General features: G+C 38.9%; 1 protein-coding gene across 2 annotated transcripts; it reads left to right on the forward strand.

Moving 5' to 3' along the window:
* Nucleotides 1-1,932: 1,932 nt before the first annotated feature.
* On the forward strand, nt 1,933-25,867 carry LOC108924557 (transmembrane anterior posterior transformation protein 1 homolog). Of its 2 annotated transcripts, XM_029259086.1 has the most exons (15): nt 1,933-2,136; nt 9,383-9,513; nt 11,227-11,345; nt 11,885-11,917; nt 15,583-15,745; nt 15,930-16,065; nt 16,212-16,309; nt 16,654-16,723; nt 17,319-17,399; nt 17,518-17,627; nt 20,297-20,356; nt 20,455-20,523; nt 21,967-22,043; nt 23,952-24,115; nt 25,184-25,867. In XM_029259086.1, the coding sequence occupies exons 1-15, from the start codon at nt 1,947-1,949 to the stop codon at nt 25,414-25,416; spliced, it is 1,734 nt and encodes a 577-aa protein (XP_029114919.1). In that variant the 5' UTR covers nt 1,933-1,946; the 3' UTR covers nt 25,417-25,867. The 2 variants fall into 2 exon arrangements, with proteins under 2 accessions (XP_029114919.1, XP_029114920.1); XM_029259087.1 differs by lacking the exon at nt 11,885-11,917.

Genomic DNA, 25,867 nt, shown 5'->3' on the forward strand with positions numbered 1-25,867 from the left:
AAGAAGCTCGGTTTCAAATGCAATTTTTTCTTTAAAGGAATGTAACCTGATTGATGTAATGCACCCGTATGTTTCTCTGATATGTACGTTGCTTTGGAGAAAAGTGTCTGCTAGATGAATAAATCTAAATGTAAATGACCCTTCTCCAAAGGTAATGTAATAGTGCTATAAAAGCCAGTTTGTTGTAAGACCACTCTGGACTTCAGCTTTTTCTGAAAGACAAACTATCTTCAGTCATGTAAATTAGTATGATTGCACTGGATATTTTTGTTACTGGAATTAATGTAGTTAGTGTCAGTGCACGTGGGCTCAGATGGTCTGTTTGACTTGGGCTGTGTCTTAAAAGTTCAAAAATACATATTCATTTTTGGACTAATTTCAGGCATTATTCATGCTGAAATAATACTAATATTGTTTATAACAACATATTTTTAATTTACAATATTTATTTAGCTGATGCTTTTCTCCAGTGCAATTTACTCATTAATACAGCTGGGAAATTTGTGGGTGCCAACATTTAAGACGGGGGAGCGCAAGGTGTGCTCCAGCTACAGGGGATTACACTTCTCAGCCTCTGAATACTGGAGTGGAAACTCCACCCAGTATCTGAGCGTCAGATTTAGGAGAACGTGGGTTCGATCCCTGCTCCATCCGTGTGGAGTTTGCAGGCTCTCCCCATGTCTTGCATGGGTTTCCTCTGGGTGCTCTGGTTTCCTCCCACAGTTCAAACGCATGCGGTTCAGGTGGATTGGTGACACGCTATTGCCCGTAGTGTCTGAATGGGTGAGTGTGTGTGTGTGAGTATGTGTGTGTTTGTGGGAGTGAGGGGCTACCCTACAATGGACTGGTAAAATCCAGCAACCGGGGTAAAGTCCCCTCAGTCTAGCGCCAATATTTCTGGGATAAGCTCCGGTTCACAGGGACCCTGCTCGGGACAAGCGGATACAAGCGGACAAGCGGGACAAGCGGATGGATGGAATGTGGATTTCGGAACAAATACCCATTGTGGCTTAGGGTCTTGTTCACGAGAGATGGAAAAGGTGTACAGGAGACCCAGGACACACTGGACGGATTATATCTCCTGGCTGGCAAGAAGACAGCTGGAGTCCCCCGCCAGGGAGAAGGAAGGTCTTGGCCAGCTGGTGTCTTGTAGGGGGTCTCCGTAACATCACAGTGTGAAAATAGTTACAAACTTCTATTATCTTGAAAACCAAAACAGCACAAATTGTACTTTTCACAGCCACAATGCAGCACAAATGAAATTAGATTGTTTGATTGTACTAGCTGTGGGTGACACACACACACACACACACACACACACACACACACACACACACACACACACACACACACACACACACAAAATCTTCAAGCTTTTTAAGTACCAAAGAGAATAGTGACGTAAACTTATTACTTTGTCCTTTGTTGCCATCTCGTGGCCCAAATTCAAAACAACACCACGTATGTCGAAAAAAATCTACCCATACATCCTGGCATTTTCAAGAACCGCTTGTCCCGATGAGGGTCGTGGCGCAATGGAGGGGGGGGGTATTCAAATATTGTAACGTTGCCTAATAATTTTATAATTATGTTTTAACAATTTGTTAGTACCCAACTCAGCAATGTATCGGTTCCAGAAAGACTGGAACTAATATCAATCTTATTTGAATTTCTACGGTTGCGAAAATATCCTCCTCTCATAATGGGACTTGTAGTCCACCCAAATACCGCGTCAGAGAGATGACGTTTTTCTTGATATGCTGCGCTTGTAAATCGCGATATGCACCATGGGATTTGTTGTCCTCACAGTGTGTAAAGTGCGCTTACGTGTGCTTTCCGTTTGCTGCCCTTCACAGACGCGACGGGACTTGTAGTCCTTTCTGTTCTTGCGTACTCAGAGATGACGTTTGTGTTGTGTTTACTGATCTCGTTGCGACTGTGCCAAGATGGCGGATTCGGTGGCGGCCGGACTTGAGGAGGAGAAAGAGACGGAAAATAAGGACAGGGAGAAAGAGAAAGTGGCGGGGAGTCGGGTGCTGAAGTCGGATAAAAATAGCAGCACTTCGGAGCTGACCGAAACTCTGGGGTTTTACGAAAGAAACGCCGGCAAAAAGGACAAACAGAGGAGTGTGTCAGGTGAGCCTAGTGACAGTCACAGTAGCAACTGTGGTTTAGCTAACGTACGTTAGCTTCGTTTGACAGGTCCCGCTGTGCACTGTAAATAAGTACAGGTTTACGTAAAAACGTTGAAAGGATACAAAGCATGCATTCTCCATCAAGTTAACTTTTTAAAACAGCAGACCATGCACTGTGTAAGATTGAAATAATACTAGCAGAAGCAGATAGATAGCTAAACTGGTGGTGGCTGGGGACAGCAGCAGGCTGCGCTGCCTAGTCGTCGATGTTCATTTTACACTCATTTCCGTTCTTCAGGTGTTTTTTTTCCTCCCAAGATTTGAAAAAAAAAAGCCTTTAAATTCTTGTTTTCATCATGTTTTTGAAAAAAAGGTTCTTGGAAACGCAATCTAGTTATGATCTTTACTGAACATCATGTCTTCCTCCACGAGTCTGTCCCTGTTGCTGTTTTTCTGCATATCATCTCATCTGTCCATCTATATATTACATAAATCCAGCGTTCCTGCCAGTGCTCGTGTCTTTTAATGTCAAAGTGGCATTAATCTGTATGTAACTGTCGTAGTTGGTGACCATGGCATGTTGGCCGGGACTTGTCCTTTATCAGTGACAGGATGAGGATCCAAATTGCCCCAAACCAAACCACCAGCATGGTCTTTGTGTTTGTGCTGTGCGAATCTCAGCTGAAACATCACTCCAGTTGAACTAATCATTCAAACTGTTCTGTCGCTAACAGCTTCTGAAACATTCGACATCCTAAATCAGCTCAAAGGGTTTGAATGAAGGTGCAGCAGAGATCAAGCTGTCCACTTGGCGTCATGTCTTCCTAATCTCCAAATTTGATTAAAGAGTTACATAAGGAAGACAAGGCCAAGGTTAATGTAAATACTTTTTGAGGTTTTTCCCTCTACTGTAAATATCAGGAGTCTGAGCTGTAAATGATTGACTCTCGCTGTGCTGTTCTGTAACCTGTTTATGGGGTTATGGAAGTTACTTCAGCAGCATTGCCAAGGGTTTCTGATAGTTCCACAATAGGAGCATTTATTTTTAATGTTAAGGCAGCAGATGGCATAGGGTTTATAACTGCACTCTTCACCTCGAACGACCCATGTTTGAATCTGACCTTGTGCTGTAGTACCTTTGAGCAAGGGACATACCCTAAATGCTCCAGTCAAAATTACCCTGCTGCATTAATGGGTAGAGCATTGTAAGTATCTTAAAATTGTAAGCTGTATTACATAAAAGTGTCTGCTAAATAAATAGCAGCTCTTATAGATCAGATAAATACTTTTGTCCATGTCAGCTAGCGCAGTCAATCAACTTCCCAATGATACACCAATTTTTACAGCCGGTAGGTATTCTTACTGTATAAATTAAATGTAAATTCCTTGATAAGAAGTACTGCAGCAGGACAACAGCTGTACTCGCAGTACTGCCTCTGCCTCTATTGTAACAAAAGCTGATTAGTCCATAAAATAATGCAACTTGTAAAAGTTGCTGCTCAGGTTCACAACTGAATTAAATTTAAAATATTGGGAGTGTGGTTTTTAACTGTGCCTATAGAGCTATGGTCATTGCTGATCATTTGGGTAAATAGAGCAGAGTATTCTTCTTGTCAGTTCAGGGCAAGTAGCTTGATCAAGGGTAGTACATTTGAAGCAGGATTCCACACAAGGACCTTCTGATGAAGGTGACTGCTGTAGCCACTGCAATGCAGGATGCTAATTTTCAAAGTAACTAAATCCCTGACACTATTTTTTTCTCTACTGTAATCGTTTCATATAGTTCTCTCTTCCTGTTCAATTCTGTTAAATACCTTTACATTTTAGATAAGAAATTTCCTTGTCTACATGTGTGAGGCTTGTGTGTTCAGAGTTCAACATTTATTATAACATTAATTTAGTCATTTTCTTTACTTTAATGTTAAACTGCTTTACGGTTACCCATTTATACAGCTGAGTATTCTTACTGCATTAGTTACAGCAAGTGTAAGGACTTTAAGACTACTATAGTAGGAGTGGGATTTGAACTGAGGTTCTTCAGATTAACAAATACAACCTATGGAAAGAAATAATTAGGGATAGAACAGTAATAAAGGGAAGCTAATGGATAAAATGTAAATTGTATCGTAAATGAATAAATGTAAATGATATTTAGTTATTTTGCAGTTCAAATTATGAAAGACTACTAAAATGTCTTCACATTAGCATGATCCTTATCTAAGTGACAATTGCAGGAAAATGCATGTGAGAAGAAAATATCTTTGACCTGATTATTGATAATGGAAAAAGTTTGAAATTAGGCCGTAAAGGAAAGAGCAATTTAAAGAGCTTTATTTTTGCAGGTTTGTAAGAAACTGGATTACATTGTAAGGTTAAGTAAAAGTGACAATCTGCACTGCATGAGATTATTTCCTTAAAATAGTAACTTGCCTGGGTTGTCGTCTCACATTATAAATGCCCCAAGGAACTGTCTTGGGTTTGATTTACATTTGTCATGCACTTCTGCACAAGTTTTTTTCAAGGAAAACATCAATATCGCCAACTTTTTGAATCGTTCGTTTAATTCGGTTTCTTCACCGAAGAGACTTCACTTACTTTAAGTAAACAGTAATTGCAGTGTTTGAGGCATGGAGGGTAAGTGTTGTGGAGTTGAATTTGACTCATAGTGAACATGCATGTGGTTTTCATAGTAAGGGAGGGTTCAGAACTGGTTTAGCATTGCCTGTTCTGCACGTTTTTGGATTGTGAACAAGAAGGGAACATGCAGATTGCGTACATCCTGGCTGATTCAAACCCATGCCCAAGCATGCAGGGTTAAGCATTCAGAGGCACCATCGTTGCCTGTTGTAATGTGGCACTGTGCTTAGACCAAAAACCAGAATGTTGTAAATTATTGTTTCTCAGTAAATTACTAAATGATTAAATAACAAATGATCTCTGTGTCTTGGGAAAATCAGAGCTGACGATCTGTGGTCGACTGAAATGTGTGTTCCAAACCTGTGATGGACAGACTGTACTCTGAATGGTGAGGCACAGCAGGAAAGCAGCATCTGGCATTATGTGCTGTGTTGATTCCAAGCAGAAGCCCTGCAGTCTTAAATGAATGTGACTGTATGATCATCAGTTTAGTAGGTGTTCATCCAAGTACAAGGACTTGCTCTGAAATTCACTGAGTGAGCCTCAGAACAGTAATGGGTAACTCCATCTTGTGCTGTAGGTGCTATTTAAAATTCTAGTTTGTGTATTTATTACATTCAAATCAGTATGAATGAGAATCGACTGGGACCTTACAACACAATTAAGGATGAAAGTCTGTTCATAACTTGAAAGTGAATTCAATGTCACTTTTGCTGCTGTGTCACAGTCAGCAAAAGCTTAATACATACATCCGTTGATTTATTCATAGGTTAGGTTCTGTAAAGTGTTATTTGAATAAAAAATCACTAAGACTTTTATTTAGTGATTCCTTTTTCATCAACTGCTCATCTTATGCAGGTCACTGTATTCCAGAACCTATCCAGGAAACCACAGAGTGTGAGGCAGAGAACACCTAAGGTGGAACAACAGTGAATAGCAGGACTTTTTATTTTATTAACTTGAAACAATATTAAAAGTAAATCTACTTTAAAATTACTGAAAGTGGAGCAATATTTCACCTCCAGCACCTCCTGTTCCATGCCAACTGTCAACCAATTCATTACATAAGCATGCATAGTGTTCGTCACCATCTGGTCACTTTCAGTTTTGTTTAGTTACTTCAGTCTGCAATGAAAATAACAGAGAAATTCTCTGAAAAATGTATCTTCGACAATTCGTAACTCAAATGTTTATTACACAAGAGCCCAGAGCGATCTGTTACAGTCAAGTTACAGTGAAGCAAAAATGATAAAGCGCTAGTGGAATTACACAGTAAAATGGCTGTTTTGTACCTTTGTACCTCCAATATTGTGATTGGATGTTAACTGCCAGCAACCTTGTTGAACTATAGGTCTGAAGCAGTACCTGGAGCTATATAGATGTTATACAGAAAGAAAGAATATGGGGCAACTTGTCAGTAACAAGTGGTTGATTAACATATACAATAAAGCAATTCTGTTCAGTTTGCAATGGTCAGATTTGAGAGGAACTAAGACTAAAGCATAGAGAATGGGACCCCACTCTTTTGGACTCTGCACAGAATTGTCTACATTTCCTGATTCCCATTGTTGCCAAGCTTCTCTATGCTTAGCATGAGCTACAAATACAGTCATAGATTCAGAACAGATGGAAAGTTGTAACATTTTCTTTAACGAAGTCTTACAGAATTCATTTTCAGATTTTGTGTTTTAAGAACCAGAAATGTGTATAGCAGTACTTACATTTGTTAGTGATCTTTGGCGTTATTGTGAACGTAAAACAATAGACGTTTTGAATTTCTTTAAGCAGTTATAAAGATCAAAACCTTTTCTTCTTCAGTGTTTTCATTATACATTGTCATAGAGATTTCTCTGTACTCTTTGCTTGAAACTGACAAAAATGTATTCATTTGTATGTGGTGAACATCACTGAGTAATCTGGAGTCTCTCAGTAATTTTGGTAAAGCTGGAAAGCCAGATGACGTACATCTTTCACCTTAGCTGGAGGAGGTGTTGCAGACATGAGGTGTCATACGATCCTCGCTGACAGCTGTTTGCATCACTCAATGTTGTTAAGTAGCAACAGGATGTTGGAGAGCTTAGTCAAGTATAGAAGTGTTCTGTGAGTGTAGCCAGTTGTCAGGTATACACAGGTGTACTATGCACATTAGCTACAGGAACAGGAATGTTGTTTCAAAACATGGTGAAAAAACCAAAACAGAAAGTCGTATTAGTAATGCGTGTCTTATTTTTTGCTGAGCAAGAGTTTGAGAAAAATCACAGTCCTGTTTGGTTTTGGTAAGAATAAACAAAAATATTTTTGTTTTAATTATGTTTTTGTGTTTTTTTGCTGGTTTATAATGCCAGTTCTGAAAACTCTTTGTCTTATAAACTGGAGAGTAAATGCATGTTTACTTGCACAGTGAAAACTTTTCTCCTGTGTATCTTATGATGCATTACTAGTCAACTACTTCCTTTACTTTTGACTAGAATTTGTGTGCTTTGCCACACTTTAAATTTAATTCTTTTTCATTCTTACATATCTGCTATTAAGCACAGGAATTGAGGTTTATTGAGTCTATAAAAGGGGTTTCAGTTCGGTCGGCTTTTTACCATGCTAGATTCAGCTCATGTCCTGACTTTGTTGAAGGTATACCTCTTCACAGAGGTGATGCACTTGAGAAGAGAATTTTGAATCTTGGCATTGGTTTAGTATAATCTGTGTTTGCTGATTAAGGTCAAACAGTGGGGCAACTGCTTTGACCACATTTACATTTGTTCATTTAGCTGATGCTTTTCTCCAAAACAACGTACAGTGTTAAGCTGTTTACAGCTATTTACCCATTCATGCAGCTGGGTAATTTTACTGGAGCAATTTATGGTCAGTACCTTGCTCAAGTGTAATATAGCTGGAGGTGGGATTTGAACCAATGACCCTTGATTTCAAATGTAGCAGCAGTAACCACTACCAACTGCCCCATATGGCTGCCTTCTGGTCAGAGAACCATGTGGATGTACCTGTATTTGGCAGGACCATCAAGGATATTAGGTTAGGAAAAAATTGTGTGACATTTCTGCAAGATTGGTAAAAACATGTTGTTTTTCAATACAAACAACCCTTGCATGAAAAGCAAAGTACTAGAAATTCATGCATTTCATTGCACCAAACATGCAAAATTCCTGCATTTTCCTTTACCCAGAGAGAAAATCTAATTGAAAACCACACCCAGAATGACAGAACACTACCCAGCAAAGCAGTTCTTCGTAATTCTGTAATTCTTATGTTGCCCTTATTTTGATATCATCTGCTTGTGTGTGTGTTTTTTTTTCTTTTATTTTAAAATACATACTCAGTACAGTGCCCCTCTTTCTTGTTCCACTGCACAGACAGATAATATTTGTTCAGCATGGATCCCCATGGACAACAGTAGTTGTCCTTTAACTTTAATTTAACATCCAATTTGGATTTTTTACTTGTATGGAAACCAATAGATGAATTTACCATTCATTGTGCTGTTTCAGACAGATGGAATCATCATTTCTGAACAAAAGCGTAACAAAAAGAGGCCAGAAATCTGAATTTATGATTGATTAAAGTTCAGGTTTTTTGCTTCTTTTTTACATTTTCAAGTATTTCTTATTCTTCATATTTTCAAATGTTTGTAAATGCAAACTTCTATATTGAGTTATCCTTCCTCCATCTCTTGTACTTGCTGCTTTATGTTACAGTAAGACTGACATGTCCACATTTATCAGACTCACTTTAAAGTAGCTGTTGAGATGGTGGCATCGGTGATTAGCTTTGCCTCATGCTGTTTTATATTTCTGTTTTTATGAAGAATAAGACCTACAGTCATTTGGGTTAGTGAAATCAGTGAACAGCAACAACATTTGAAAAGGAGGTCCTTTTTAGGAACGCACATCTGATTGTCACCATTAACTTACACTGCAGCAGTTACATTTCTGCTGCTCCCTTATATAAAGAAAGACTCAGTTAAATATGATTCTATGAAATATGAGAAATATGAGGTTCTCGGTTCTGACTCCGTTGTGGTGGAACAGCCTCACCTTCTCACTCAGCGTTGCTGAAACTCTGTCCACATTTGAAAAGGGTCTGAAAACTCACCTTTTCCAGACTCACTTCACCCATGATCTCCTAATGTTCATGTAAGGTGTAAATGTTCATGCACCACAACTTTAAGATCATCCCCAGATCAATCCTTTGCATAGCTACTCCTGTAATGTATTTAAATGCTTATATGTATCTCCAAAAAAAATTAATTAGGAGATGATCAGAAATCGTCAATACTCTGAAAGTTTTATACAGCTTCTGGTGTGATGAACATTGGTACATATGGTGGAAAGAAACTAACTACTTAGGAATCGCATGTCTGCAACTACAGATGTCTCTGTTTTTCCTAATGTAATGCACAAACTGTATTTTCTGTGACTAAATATAATTTAGCAAATATCACTTGCTTCCAGTTGTCAGATATGTGAAATACCTGTTTTGCTCTCCATTGGTGAGGGTAAATAGAATTGTGCTGGGGGACACTGATGGCTGTTCTTTGTGATTCTGAATGACATTCTGCTGAAATGCATTGTTTATGTTTTTTTCTGTTTTAAATGCAGATCTTTCGCTGGTTCGGTTTATCAGCGCTGAACTGACAAGGGGATACTTTCTGGAACACAATGAAGCAAAGTATACAGAAAGACGAGAGCGGGTGTATACTTGTCTGCGGATACCAAGGGAACTGGAGAAGGTAGGACTGCCCACCCTGTCTACCAGTACCTCAGTGGGCCATTTCGAGTCTAAATGACAAAACTTGGCTGGTAGTTGCACATGAACAGAGACAGTTTTCTTTTCTTCCTTTAACACAGTATGATCTGTGTTGAAAGGTTTGGGAAACGGCAGCATGTGTGGTTTACAAGAATCTAAATGTGTGCATTTTGTTCCAGATAATGCCAGGTACTCAACACTAAAGTTATTCCCATGACTTTCCCATATCCATAAAGTTGTGTAAAATTAGCAATACGGTGGCTGGGATTCAATAGTACGTCCCATTTATTGGTTTTGCATGAATCCATTGTTAGTAATAGAGAGAAATCTTCATTTTGAGTTCCCTGGGTGTTATCAGTCCTGTAGGCCAAAGTTTAGAACAGCTATAATCTCCCACTCTTTGAGATAAAAAGTGTCAAGTTACTTAACTTTTTATGGCAGTTCTGTCGAGGAACACACCTCCATTTCTCTTACGCACAGACATAAGTCCGAAAGATCCAATTTTTTCCCGTCTGTCAGCAGGAAGCCCATTTTTTTCAGCCTAACTCAGAAAGATTTTGGAAATCTGTCCGTGCTTGTCCATGAAATAGGTCAAGCCTTGGAACAGAAAGTAGGTCTTCATGACTAGTGGGCTGAGCCAGGGTTCTATTCCCAGATTCCCAGCCGGAGTGTGAGCCCTGTGAAGAAGTGATCCTCAGTATTGCTGTTCAAGGGGAGTTAAGCACGAGGCAAAATAAAAACATTTACAAATATATTTTCACCACTAGGCTGTTCCCCAAGTAATAGTATTTTTGGTTCGCAAAGTACAAAATATGTACCTTCAGTGAAAATTTAAGTAACGGCTCAGTAATTACACTTTTATATGGTACAAAAACCAACATATGGAATAACGTGTGGATCGTGTTTTCGGCTCTCTGCTGTAGTGCGTTCAATGTAGATTACATCAGTTAAATGTCACCAGTGCCCTGAGAGAGAGACAGTTTCAGCTCATGTGAAAATCTGCTTTCTTTCCTTGCCTCACCCTGGATACAGGGTATAAGTTGTTTTGTGTCTCATGTGAGTAATACTACAGCAGAGTTATGGAATTGTATACTAATTGTGCAGCAATAGACACACCCCTTTCAAGCTTAAGGACACAATAGAAGAACAGAATGTTCTGGAGGCATTCTGTGTATGCGGTTGCCAAGACCTGACATTGACTTAATGACACTTATCAAAACCTAGTTGCAGAGGTCTGGGTAGGTCAAACCAGTTAGCTAGTATATCAGTGCAAATTTATTTATTGATTTGACCATGGCACAGAAAATGTTTAATTTTTTCCATTTTAAATTTAATGGACATAATCAAATGTGTGAAGTTTTATAGGGATTCTTGTTCTGAACACTAAAGGACATGATTGTCTTCTCATTTGTGTTGACCTGCTTTAGTAAACAAGCAATAAGAGGTCAAGCACTCTGCTATGATTTTATCCCTCAGCGCAGTTAGAAAATGAACCCTCTCTTTAAGTACTACTCTTCATAACCTTTTTTTTCCCCCCAGATCCTAATCTGCGAAAAATGGAGGGACATATGTACCATATAGCTTTTATTGTTTGTGACTTAAAGGTGACTTATGAAAAATTCTGTTTCCTTCGTAAGTTGAGGAGTCTGTATGTATATTTTGGGCTATTAATCAGTGCTTTTGTCTGCCGTTCTAGCTGATGTTCTTTGGGTTCTTCCTGTGCCTGGATGCCTTCCTGTACGTCTTCACACTGCTCCCCCTGCGGGTACTGTTGGCACTTATCAGGCTCCTCACATTGCCCTGCTGCGGGCTCAGGTGAGTCTCTCTCTCTTTTTCTATCCCCCCCCCCCCTCCCCTCTCTCTCTCTCTCTCTCTCTCTCTCTCTCTCTCTCTCTCTCCACCCACCCTTCATCCACCACCCTCCACCTAGAGAGTCTGCACTTGGCCTGGTTTCTCTCTGGCAGTCATGGCTGGTTGATGACTTGTAGTGCCTATCAGCCAGGTAATCCTATCTGTTGGAGAGAAAAAAGGTAGAGTTTCACACCAACTCAATACATTATACCGGCAGACTCTGCTGTCCTTAAATACACTTCTTGCTTTTTAATAAAAAGAGCTCCATATCTAAGCCTGGAAAGAAGGGCTGAAGTCTGGAGACTAAGCAGTGGGGAAACTTATTTTTGTATACCTTTGCAATATTTCAGTGTCATTTCTGAAGTCTCCAAGTTTAATCCCATGAGGAATATAATTTAGTGGTTAAGAGCTGGTGCCCTCATTTCCTGAGGTCATATTGTGTGTATTCTTGCACTGAGGTGATAAATAGGCTTTAATTATTTTCTTGCTTTCTCTACCTTTAGGGCAAATATATGCCCATTCTGCAAAAAAAGCAGGTATGCTCAGATGGGTGGTCTTGCCCAAATGCCTGCAACGCATACACTTTAACCCGCAAAATGGCTCTTTGTGTGTGTTGTGGCGATCTGGCCTCACCTTGCATCCCTGCTTCAGTGTAAAGGCACATGGCTGTGCTTCTCTGACAGAGCTGCCCATACTAGGTCAGCCTATTTGCGGCGAGCCACATGCTTGCACCACACACAGACATGCACACAAACATGCATCTTACACTCTTCCCGTGCTAGCCAGCATATGAACATTTCTCATGGAGAGTTGGTTATGGGTGTGTTTTTGTGGTTAATCTTGGAGTTATAGTCTAATTTTCCAAAACTTTGGATCTACGTAGGACTGCCGGATCAGTACTTGTCCACTTTACCTGTGCTACCATGTTTCCCCCTGCTGGCAAATGATGTGTATGTTCATGAATAGAAATGAAACACTTATTTGAAAGAGTAATTAAAATAATTTCCATTGATAAACTGAATTCTTAACTGAAAAGTAATGTTTTTTTTTTTGCTTTGATGACATTCATGGCGTAGAATTACATGCTTGGCTCGTGTCATCTAGGTTGGACTTGGAAAATGGATTGTTGGAGGTGAATTCTGTGTTCACAGATGAATCGAGTGGCAAAGTAGCTTTAAGAGAGGGGACCCCATTCGTCACCTGGATCTGGGTTGCATTGCTGCATTGTGTCTCCAGGAGATCGCCATGCTCTTGCCCTTGCTTTTCTTTTCTTCATGTGGTACCTCACAACGGTCATGTGACAAATAGCACCATCTTCAACCTTCATTTTGTAATTAGAATTATTAACTGCTGTGGTTGTTCCTAAACCTTTTGAGATGTTTCTAACATCTAATTTAATTAGTTTATTTAACTGATGCCAGCTTTGAAAACATGCCATTTCATTAAGGGAAAAAGTGACAGTGTCACATACGAGTATATTGGGGCTTATTGACGTCTTGTGAGAAATGTGGCCAAAACCCGTAAAGATTATTATGACCTTATCATGGTTTGGTTGTGCAGTTTTCTTCACTCAAAAAGACTTCCCTGTCCCAATGTTATAAAAGCTCTGAAAACCAAAAGAGTACTCCACACTGGACTGGACCCACGTATTCTCCCTGCAGTTAAGGAATAAACTATCCTTAAATGCTGAGCCTCTCTCTTTTTTTTAAATGCGAAGCTTATAACAGTTTAAACTAATCTCAGCACTGCTTTGGGGGAGCTGCCCAAAAATGACTCCTGCCAAGAAGTTATTTTCAGGTTGGGTCTTTATAGATTATGCAGTCTTTTTCTGCTTGTCTCAGAAATTAGTTTTTTTTTTTTTTTTTTTTTTTTTTTGTTCTGCATGCTAATTATTGTTTGAGGCAGGCCATTTGTGTTTGTGGATTTCTGAAATTTGGTATCATTACTGTAAGCAAAAACCCTACTACTTTTGGACTGCACCTATAGTATAATGGTCAAGGGCATGGACCTCTATAACCTGAAGGTTGCCAGTTCAAGCTCCACTAATGCTATAGTATTTTAGCACAAGATACTTGTTTTTACAAAATGTTTTAAATGAAAGAGACATCTAGGCAACAAACAGTTGTAATTATCTCATGCAAAACCCAGTTTGGAGTTGTCTGTCTCAGTTATACTCTGAGGTGGGAGGAGTAGTCAAAAGCAGTCTGGTTTGTCACATACTGTAACCTTGCTTTACTCAGTCAATATAACTCATTTGATAGTTATGTAGCTAAGAAAATGTTTGACATCAGAATGGAGATAGTAGTTTGTATTGGCTTCAAACCAAATTATATAGCTAGTTTATTGCAGCTAGCTAAATGTTTACTGCCTATGTAAATATTCCATAGCTGATGTTGACACTGAAGGTCTGGTCAAAAATCAAGCAGAGCTTGGAATATAGTTAGAAAGATAGTAAGCTACAAATACAGTGGAGAAGAGCAACAACTTTCTGCAACTGTTTCTTTGATTGCATTTTGAGTTCACGTATGCCGAGTCTGATATCCTTTAGGCAGTCAGTGCACAGCTGTTATAGGTGTGTGTGGACAATGTACCCTTCAGGGTTAGTGTACATGCGTGTAGGATTAGTGTAGTCAGTGCAGAAATACTTTGGTTAGTACTATGTTAACAATAATTATAGCATAGTATAAATGGATATGCAATCCTGATTATGTTTATAACCTTGCAGCAGTTTAAACCCAACCCGTGGAATGTGTGTCTTGTCTATATATTGTGCCACAAGATGGCACTGTTCTTGTTCCAAGAAAGGTTTCCAAATTTAGGAACTGTGGAGATTTAAATGTTTTTCTATGGTGGTAGGTAGGGATGTTATAAGAATTTATGGTCATGCTTAAGATTCAGACTCAAGCCCTTCCATTTGTACGCACAGATTGTGAGGAATTCTCACATCCAGTTGGACCACTTGGTTGGCATCAAATGGGAGCATCTCCACAACTTCCAGTGACGTACTAAAATACAGTTTTCTTGCTGAGGAATTCTGAATACATTTAATTCGATGTGGCCTTAGTAGAGCTTATGATTGTTTGACTCTTACATGCTGTGGTGTTCTGACTGGTTTTGAGGTTATCCCATCAAATGAGTTGTGCGTGGGACCACAGCCACCTGTCTTGGGAATGTATGCTGTTTGACCTCTGGAGTGGTCCAGTGATTCTCCACATGGGGTCATTGAACATTTATTTGTTGGGAATTGCTTGCTGCTTGCCTGCACGATTTTCTTGCTGTCTTATGAATTATTCACACTGGCAGCACAGTGAATTATTCAGCCTTATTCAGCTTGCTGTTATTCAGTCTTTCTCACCTCACTGGCATTCCTGCATTTTGAATTGCTTCTACTTTTCCATTGTCTGACTTTGTTACAGTACATAAATATATCCGTTGAGTTCATCAAAGCTACTTCAAATCCATTCATGAAACTCTTTCAAATTGTTTGAAATGACAGGAAATATTAACTTAAGTTTTGTTGAATGGTTTCTAGCAATAAGAAAGTCCTGGAAGTTTTGAAATGGGCTAGTAACACTTTTATTCCCCAAAATAATTTATGTTTAAATTCAATCAGCATTTAATTATTACTGATTAACAACATAATGTAAATTCAGTGTTTATTGTGTATTTTATACCTTGCTTTTAGAAACAGGCAAATGTGTCTAGCTGTTTCAGGATTTGGTGATAGAAATGACAATAATGAAAACTAATGATGACCTGTGGCCATGCCATCTGACTGTCAATGGTGGACTGGAGCTTATGCTGAGCTCATCAGGCTCTTTAGATTTTCGAAAACAGTTTCTTCCTGTTCTTGTTGTTTTTCTGCCAGTCGAACTTGATGAACTCAGAATGTCATGGTGCAGGTTTTAGGTGTAATGTATAATGACAGAAATGTATGGCTTGTGTAACACCTTGGCCACATTTCCCTTAAGCTGCCTTTGCTTCTTATGCAGATGCAAACAGGGCTCTGACTGAATGGGGCCTCCATCAGAAGTACATTGAGAAGAACTGCATTCTGCTTTGAATTCACTTTGAGTCAAACCCACTCTTCTCTCTACTCACATAGAGTTAGAGAGCTGCTGTCCTACTTTTGTCCCCTTTCCTGCTGGACTAACTAGTATTTTCTGTGTGTATGTGTGTGTGTGTCTGTGTAATTTTTCAGCGGCTCCCGTCTCCTGCAGCCTGCCCAAGTGTGTGACATTTTGAAAGGCTTCATAATGATCATCTGCTACTCCATGATGCACTACGTGGACTACTCCATGATGTACCATCTAATCCGGGGCCAGTCGGTCATCAAGCTCTATATCATCTACAACATGCTGGAGGTACCGCACTCTGAATGCTGTACTGTTCCCCCTTTTCTTGCATATTTCACACTGTGGAGGTTTATTTGTTCTCATTAAGATTAGTCATGTGGGTATATTTGGTTGACAAATCCTGCACCTCCCACACCACGCTGAATTCATCTCTCTTCCTCATTTCTCACCCGATCTGTGGTTCCATGTTCAGGTGGCAGATCGACTGTTCTCATCTTTTGGGCAAGACATCCTGGATGCTCTGTACTGGACAGCCACCGAACCTAAGGAAAAAAAGAGAGCCCATATAGGAGTGATACCCCATTTTTTCATGGCTGTACTTTATGTCTGTATCCTTTAAACACGGAGCTCAGGTTTACGTCCAATTTTGAAAATTCTGCATGCCTCACATCCCTTTCCGCAGATCTTACAGGCTTGACAGATGTTCATTTGGTCGAGTTGTGCAGCTTATGTTTCCTCAGATTATCTCTCCCAGTTCTTCATGCCATTCTCATCATGGTCCAAGCAACAACGCTCAATGTGGCCTTTAACTCCCACAACAAGTCACTGCTTACCATCATGATGTCCAACAATGTGAGTCACTGAGACCTACACAGCGTTGGTTATATTTTAACTTTTTAATTTTTTTTCCACACATAGTCTAATGCTTATATAATAATATAATTATGCTCACCCTGGGGGAGGTATATTTATACTTGTAAAAACCAGGTCTAGACAATTTGATTTTCAGAATGCACTTTTGTTTGAAGTTTTGGAATCTTAGAAGAATAAATATTTAAATTCCAAGTTGCCTTGTGTATGTAACACTGTTTTATGGACGTACTGTAAATCTGTGACATATTGTTTGATGATTCACCCTTGTGCCAGATGGTGCTTTGGCTTGTGATCATATTTCTCTTTGTTCCTGATTTCTACAGTTTGTGGAAATAAAAGGAAGTGTTTTCAAGAAGTTTGAGAAGAACAATCTGTTTCAGATGTCTAACAGTGGTAAGTCTTCCTAGTAGGAGTTTTCTCAAAGTATATTTTATTTTATTTCTATTTTTTTTTTTTTATTTATTTTATATTTTAATGTATCTACAGAGACTAAACCACAAATTCAACAAAGAACATCTGTATTATTTTTTATTGATTGTGAATGGGTAAATTTAATTGAAATTTACTATGGGTAAATATGGCTTTGGCATTATGAACAAAACACATTAAAAAATAGGCTTCCCATTTCAGTTCTATTGGAAAGTTCAGGATCTAGTGTACTGCCTGTGAAATGTCAAGTCCAGACACTGTGCTTTATTACATTTACTCAAGAAAGGACTAGTCATTTTCGAATGTAATCTTTCTTAAAACAAAACAGCACAGCAAGCTCTTGGTTTTAAACTTTTGCCCTTATGTTTATCACTGAATAATTAGATTTATGATTCCTTTTAGTTTGCTAGTCTTTTGTTTTCGCAAGCAGTGTGCGCAGGGTTTTATACCGGGTACAAGGAAGCTAAAATTCAGCTGGAGAGGTTTCTGAAACCCAATAGAAGCAGTGGCTTGAGATTTGATTTCTAAAAAGTAATTATTTTTTTTCTTTTCTCCACAGACATCAAAGAACGATTTACAAACTATGTACTTCTGCTCATAGTTTGTCTCCGAAACATGGAGCAGTTCTCTTGGAACCCAGGTATTGATTCAGCTGATCAACAATCTTGAGGATATTTCTTCTCTACAGGGCTTGCTTATTGGTGTTCTGGAGAAGATCAAGTCTTTTAAAATGCTGACTTTTGTCTGCCTATCTTCAGATCACCTGTGGGTCTTATTCCCTGATGTCTGCATGGTGATCGCCTCGGAGATTGCTGTCGACGTTGTGAAACACGCCTTCATTACGAAGTTTAACGATATCACAGCAGATGTGAGCAACTCATTTTGTGCTTGCTGCCATTGTGTGTCCTGTAGTTTTTAAGGAAAGATGTCTATTTGGTTATATCTGGTTTCTAAACCTTCAACTGACCTCCATTCGCTCTAAAACATCTCCTTTCTTGATACCTGTGTCCATATTTATGAGAATCCACTCCTCTGTCCCATCAGCCAACACAAGTGCAGCATTAGCGATGACAAACTGACAATTTCACAGCATCCACCACCCCATGATTTGCATTTAGTTCAATTTGACATGTAAAAATAATGGCAAACAGTAGCTCAAATGACACTCAAGCCGTTTATTTGGCATGTTGTCCTGAAACACAGAAGAAAAAGACTTTATATAGTTGAGGCTTTCTTTCAATTCATTTTTTAAATCACAGGATGGTTTCTTAAGTCCATTACATATGACATTACATATACCAGTTTAAGGTAACAGAATAACAACCTCCAGTATTAAGTCTGTGACGACTTCGTTTTGGTTTTTAGAAACTGAGGAACGGCTGTCCTTGTCTTAAATGCAACTACTTGAAATAATTCAAAGTCTTCATACGTGATTTTCTTACAACAAACACCTCGAAATGGTCTTCACTCTGTCTTCTCCAGAGCATGCAGGGTTCCGTGACATTTCCGCTTCTGCTTTGAGGTTTACCAAGACCGCACTGCAGATTCCCTTACATGATCTAATAATTAGTGCTGTAGCATGGAAAGAATAAATGATTGAACTTCCCTCGGGTTTGATGGAGTGAGTGACCACATCTGTTCCACCTCTGTAATTCATCAGCTGTCCAGTAACTTTTGCCTTCAATGCTTCTGGCTTGTGCTTTAACCATGCACACACAGTTCCTTCATCTGGAGATTTTATTGATCTTCATTCAGCAGAATCATGCAAAATATGACCTATCATTGAAATTCTTTTTCTTGAGGTATTTAAATTCATTATAGCATTTGTATTTTATGCGATTTACTGCTGAGCCAAATTATGCTCCACTGAAATCAGTCGGAATTACAATCACATTGAACATTCTTTCGATTGTACTTGAAATGTCTGTTGAAGTGATTCAAGTTATTTGGATGGGATGAGGCTGTTGCATATCAAACTGGACTTAATATTCAAATTACTGAGCTGTGTTAGAGTGGTCAGTTTCTAAGTTTAGTCTACAGGATGTTTAAGACAGGAAGGAAAGGCGACAGCCTGGATGGCAGAGCATGGGATGGAGCGTGGGTCATGAGTCTTGGGGGTGGAGGTATGAGAAGGTCAGAAAGGGTCGTACAGTATCACTTGCCGGGGATTACCATGGACACTCCTCTGTGTGTTTCTGCATCTTAGGCAGAGGGATTTGTGTCGCAGTACTGCAGCCAGTTACATGTTGTTGTTCTGCTTCTTCTCTTAGGTGGGGAGGTCCAGCATCTCATAGTGTGTGTGATTTCACTTAGCTGTGGTATGTTGTTATGTGTACAAATCAGACCATTTTGCTAACTTACGCTAAATCAGGAGTTCTTAACTTGGGATCTGTAGAGCCCTTCAGTGTCTGTGGATGGACTTTATGGAGTCTGTGAAACACAGACTTGGCTTAAAAATAACGCTCTCTTAAAAAAAAAAGGTAGAAATAAAACGTTTACTATTGAATTAATTAAAACTATTATCTGTGATAGAATTATATTTGAAAGCAATCAAGATTCAGTGAAATAAATTCAGTGCAATATTTTCTCTGTGGCCTAAAATAGGTTGAGTGTCTGCTTTAGAGTGTGTCTTAGTTAATTTTACAGAATACATGACTTTTTTCATTTATATGTTGGATTTGTGAATTCATTATGCTGGAGATTCTTGTGACAGCAGTGGAACTCCACAACAGAATACATTCTCTAATCTTTTACTTAAAATTGAAAAGCCAGGCATGAGCTCAGGTGAGAATTTTTCTCACAGCTTTGCTGTAAGTGCATAATAACTTTGTGCAGATGTTTCAACCTAAATACATCTGCAGAGAACATTTGCTGATTATGGATTTCAGGATTTACAGAAGCCTGTTTTTCCTTTTTATTTGCAGATTTATTTATTTCTATTAATGTCTACAGTATGGATGTAAATATCACCAGTCTACTTTTAAAAATGTTATTTTACATATGACTTCAATTTAAAAGCCTATTTTTGGTTTTAACTGTGCTTTTAACTATATGTAAGTATTCAATATTTTCGTTATATTTACCGCTGTATCAATGAGTTGGTAAACTACTGGTACTTTAATTGTGCACGCCATGATTTTTGGGAAAACATTTATCTTATAATGCAGGGAACAGCACTGAAAAATATTTGTTCTTTATAAACTGTTTGTTTAGGAAATTTATTCTAAATCTGAGGTGCAAATTATCAGTATTAGCGTTGTGTATTGGTATGTGAAAATAAGTTATTTTCAGAAGATCAAAGAAAGTAGAGCCAAGAGTTGGCGCAATTATTTTAAACGGTACTGTGTTGTCAGTGAATATATTTGGATATGATATTGATATATAATCAATTTTAAGTTTATACAATCTTAAATTCTGCTGTTCAGTCTGTATTCAAATATGTTTGTTCAGTACACTGTCTGAATGTGTTACAATATGTAGTGTAGCTTTGCAAATTGTTTTGTATAGGATGTCTTTATCTCTTTAATGTCTCCACAGGTATATAGCGAATACAGAGCTAGCCTTGCTTTCGACCTTGTCAGTAGTCGACAGAAGAATGTAAGTTCTGTTAATTGGCAGGTAGCAGCTGGTATAAGACTTCTGTTTTGATCTGTGTTTTGTTTTTTGACTAATCTGACTCTTGTCGGTACACTCAGGCATATACAGACTACAGTGATTCAGTGTCCAGAAGAATGGGTTTTATCCCGCTTCCTTTGGCACTACTGGTAATTTACACTCCTTGAATCTCTGATATATATTCTCTATGCTGTACAGATATTATTGAACAATGTTTGGGTTGTGCAAGCCCAAAACAGAAATGGCTATTTTAGAAGTAATGTGTCTACACAGGAAACCCCAGTTGTATTTTACATGTTGTGTGTTTTTTGCCATTAACTCTGGTATGAATTGTCAGATTACGAATACAGATAGTTTTCCTCAATTTTTTGAAAGAAACAGCATATTTTCTTATATATTTTGTGTAATTACTGTTTGTAGCAGAGCAAAGTGACCCGTATTTATCCGCTAAGCTGATGGAGAGCAGTTAAAGGCATCCAAACAGAATGGGGCACGGGACCAAATTAATTAATCTTTTTTACACAGTGTTTAAAACTCTGGGGATTTTTTTGTGCAGACACTTTCTATGCTTATGGAACGAATTGCTCAACAACCGGGTTTGATTAGGGCTTAATGGAGACTTAAGTTTTTACTACTTTTTTAATTTAGAAAAAGTAGTAAAAGTCAAAGTGCAATTTCTTATTTATTATAGCTATTTTCAAGACTGTTTAAGAATCTCTTTACTCTTAAACTTCTTGATTGAGACTGAACAGTAAAAAGGAGTTTGAAGTTCTGAGGTGTTATTAGCCTTCCTGGTATAGCTGCGTTCATAAGTAGAGAGGCCAATGTAACTTTAAGAAAACCAGGTCTCCACAAAGCAGGAGCTTGTAACCGTTTCTCAGAAATCTCATCATTTATTATAATACAGAGCCCTAAAGCGAATTTAAAAATGTTAAAATATGTGTAAATATAAATAAATATTTAAAGGAAGTGTTAAAAGAAAATGAAAAGGCAAAAATCACAAGAAAGCCTTGAAGGACACACACAGAATTCTCTTGAAAGGCAATACCATTAAAAGTGACTTTGTGTGGTTTAATTCATTATTCATTTATCACAAATAATACAAATGAGTAGCTCAGCAGAGAGGGGTTATGAGTGATTACAGAAACTGACAATTTCATCTTTAGAATGGTTTATTCATTCATTTTCTTGCCTGCTTGTCCTAGAATGATTTAAATTTAGATAATGTCATTTTTATAGAGCCTTTAAAAGCAGCTTCTCAAAGTGCAATAAAGAATTAGAATTATGGGTTACAACTTCAGACAAGTTTACACTACATACTAGCGTTTTAAAAAAATACAAAAAAGAAGAACAGCAGAATACCTCCATCTATGGTTAATTACTTCTAGTTCAATAGAAGGTTGTGGATTATGAGCTAAAAAAGTAAACAAATTTTTGTCAAATATTTGGTTAATTGCTTTTTTAATGATTTATGTATTTGCCTTGTCAAATGTATGGCTTTGTTACTTTTGGAGGGAAAGAAGGTGTTGTTCAATCATTTATCTGCAGTTATTCAGGAAACTTACTGCCATTTTATGATTGTTTCACAACAGCTAATCCGTGTGGTGACGAGCTCGGTAAAAGTCCAAGGCTCCCTCTCTTGTGTCTGTGTGCTCCTCTTCTACCTGGGGTAAGACGCCTGTCTCTGTCCACAACCCCCATGCTTTCTTACTCTCAACTCTATCTTGTCGAACACATGCTTTGAGCACAACAGTAAAAGCACTTTAGAGTCCCTCTGATTATGGTTTTCCCACCATTGAAATCAGAAGGCTCCGCTGACCATGAATCCAGCTAAGTGTCCACCAAGAGAGATTGTTTTTTTAATGATATTGTTGTTTTTGCACTGTACTGAAATTTGTTAGCTGGCAAAACAGCTTTCTGTGTTATGTAATTTATGCAACTTTTTGTAATGTGTTTTGTGTTTTGCCAACATTGCTCAATCCATATATAATGATATGATTCTTAAAAGGCTCCCAGAAAACTTTGTGCATCGTAGAGAAGCTGTGCTGGATTGTTTTGTACATGATTAGTTCTCTGGAGAGTTATCAGGATCTTGTTTACCACTGTGAAGTTTCAGCCCCACAATGATGATGTCCATTCAGTCTGAAAACATTCCATAATTAATGGATCGGGTTAGCAGCGGATGTCAGCAGCCTCTCTGCATGCACAATCATCTCTTTAATGAAGCTGAGCCTCTTCTGAAGTGAAACATGCTATTTTTTGACATTTCCTATATCTTAATGTAAGTTGTTTATTCTGAAATATGAAATTCAGTTTAACTCAGTAAGACCAAAAAAACTTCTTAAAAAAAAATTGTATCTCATTGTGGTTCATTGGTAGATTTCTGAGCAACTTAGTGAAGTCTTATTCAGAAGCTGCGTTATGAGCAATCCGTGGATTGGTCAAATACTCAGTAAGTGTGACGTCGGTAGTTATTGCAAAAGCATCATGAAGCTTCCGTGTACAAAAATGTTGTAGTTTTGGGGTTAGTCAGTTTATGACATCGTCAGCAAAAAGTCCTGTTCTGTTTCCTTGTTCAGCACATTCAACACTCTACCTGTATAAAGTGGACCCGCAAGACCTGCTCCACTAAACCCCCTCCACGTTCCTTACTGTGTCTGTGTGGATGGATGGGGGACATGAGATTATCCCTCATCCTTGTGGTCACAAGAGGATCAGTGCATCCGTCCCATTTTCATACGATTATGGTTTAGCAGGTTCAACCTGGGCTACAAGAATTGTCGTCTTGAAAACAGAAATGCTGTAGATTTTTGTCACAGATGGACTTGATTTACATTCTCCTAGTTATCTGAGTACAGGTTATTGCTGAGTTTCTCAATCATTTAATTCACCTAAAGACATCTGCTGCATCCAAGAACTGATGGAGTATTGTGTTCATTTACATTTATTCACTTAGCTGATGCTTTTCTCCAAAGTGACTTTCAGTGTTAATCTCCTTACAATTATTTACTCATTTATACAGTCAAGTAATTTTACTGAAGCAATTTAGGGTAAGTACCTCACCCAAGGGTACTAGAACTGGAGGTCAGATTCAAACCTGCAACCTTTGGGTTTACAGGCAGCAGCTCTAATTACATTTATTTATTTGTTTGTTTGTTTGTTTGTTTATTTATTTATTTAGCAGATGCTTTTCTCCAAAGTGACTTCCAATGAACTCTATGTAGTGTTATCAGCCCACACACCTTATTCACCAAGGTGACTTACACTGCTAGAAACACTACTTTACAATGGGTCACTCATCCATACGTCAGTGGAACACACTCTTTCTCGCTACTAACTACTACACTACCAGCTGCCCCAAAAGTACATTTCTGTATTTATGCAAAATTTGTATTTTTTTCCCAGTTGAATTTATAGTTATAAAGCTTAGTGTGGAAAACCAGTATATTTGATTGTTGTGAAGCAAGGTTTCCCTGGGCGTGATTCCATTTTTAAAGTGAATAAGAAAATGGGAGTTCAACATTCTGAGCATCCCAGTTGGGTGGTTTTCCTCATCTGCCTGCCTCTATGTCTGCAGGATGACAACACTCAAAGTGCTCAACAGCATCGTGCTTCTGGGTAGATCCTGCCTGTATGTCAAAGAGGCCAACATGGAGGAGAAGCTCTTCCAAAGCCCGCCAACGGCAACCCCTGGGAGAGCCTCCAGCAAGTCCAACAGAAGCCGTTTCACAGCACCCTCTGGTACGCCTACTTGATTCAGGAACAGGCAGAGGATTGTGTTATTTAAATGACGAGGCGTGTACGTTGCTCTGACACTGTGCTATGGTTAATATAATAGATCTAATAGCATCTCACTTTGTTCAGGTGTTTTACTTCAAGTGTGACCAAGGGCACTTGGATCACAGGAATGTATGATAATGTTTGTCTTTTCTATTGAAACTCATTATTTTTGTTAATAATTATAATGGTGGCTGGATACCCCCCAAAACATGCATATTAAAGCTGGACAGCACTCACAGTTTTAGATAAGTTTATTGCAACATGAGATTTTTACATGGATGTGTTTTGGTTCAAAGCCCCCCCTGTATTAAACATATGGCTACTTTAACCTCATACATTAAGGAACACCACTGGACAGGGTTAATCATATATTAAGATACAGTCATTGCTCATGTAACAGAGTCCCATAAAATAAACAATATATAGCAGCTTTTGAAAAATACTCTTTTTCATCAGAGGGATTTATAAAAATAATTTTTATTCAGAATAATTTTTTAAGAAAAATAGCCGAATTCCATAACTATCCTTTGTGCCATCCTGATAAAGACCCAATAGACTGTACAGTCACACTCGGGCACTCAGCACCACATTATTGGTGTCATTTAAGGTGTTTTATTGTGTGGTCTTACCCAACGACTATAGCACCAGATTCTTTTGGTGGAGGTTCTATATGATGTGCTCATTTTGGTTTTGTTCTAACATTAATTGTTAGCAGGCTTTTTATTTGGGGTCTATCATAGTTTGTGTCCTTGTTGCACGTTTTAAGCACTTTTCCCCTTACATGGCTTGAGTTTTTGTACACTATAATCCTTCAAGAATTTGAAGTTTGATGAGCTAAGGTGCTGGATGGATTGAGTCAGGGCTGGAGCTGGAATTTGTCTAATGCTGTGACATTAGATTACTTATAACAGTTTGACTGAGCCCTTCATTCTGTAATTTTCTTGCTGTTGCTTTTTTGGTTGACATGTGGAACAGTTCTTCATTTAAGATGAGCAGTGCCTTGACCTGTCGTTCTTGGTTGCTCCCCAGGTGATGCTGCAGACGAAGCCTCGTCGACCTCCATCACAAGTCAGCCAGTCCATCGGGTGGAGAACCCTGCACCCACACTCCCCACAAGCAACTCTGACCAGTTCCTGACAACACCTGATGAGACAGAGGAGAAGGACATAACCCAGGATGGGTCGGAGCTCAAGCACAGGGCCCCCAAGAAAGACCTACTGGAGATAGATCGCTTCACAATATGTGGGAACCGCATTGACTGACCTTCCCTGCTCTCTCCTGCTTGAAACTGCTTAGGAGTCACGGCATGGCGTGCCACACACTGCCAAGGACGTTCCTTGCCAAAGAGAGGGCGGCAATAGAGTATTTATTGAGATACGCATAATTTATTGTTGACTGAACAAATTACACATAGCTTTCTTTCTAACCCCACACACCCATCCACACGCCTCCTGCCCTAACTGGGTCTCCACTGGGAGAGTGTGGTGCAAAAGGGGTTCCCCTATGGTTGCCAGAAGGAGCAGCTTGGTGGCCGTGTGAACACGCCAAGCAAGCTGGCCCGCTGGCAGGAGAGAAAGCCAGGCTGCAGCCTTCCCAGCAGCCTCTCTGCAGGGTCTTCAGTTTGGAGTGTGTGCCTGTAACAGTGCAGAAATGGCCTTGCAGCCCCTATCTACCAGCCAGCGCACCAGTCGGAGAAAGAAAGGATAATTCAAA

The sequence above is a fragment of the Scleropages formosus genome, chromosome 16 (assembly GCF_900964775.1).
Source record: "Scleropages formosus chromosome 16, fSclFor1.1, whole genome shotgun sequence".
Taxonomy (NCBI): Eukaryota; Metazoa; Chordata; class Actinopteri; order Osteoglossiformes; family Osteoglossidae; genus Scleropages; species Scleropages formosus.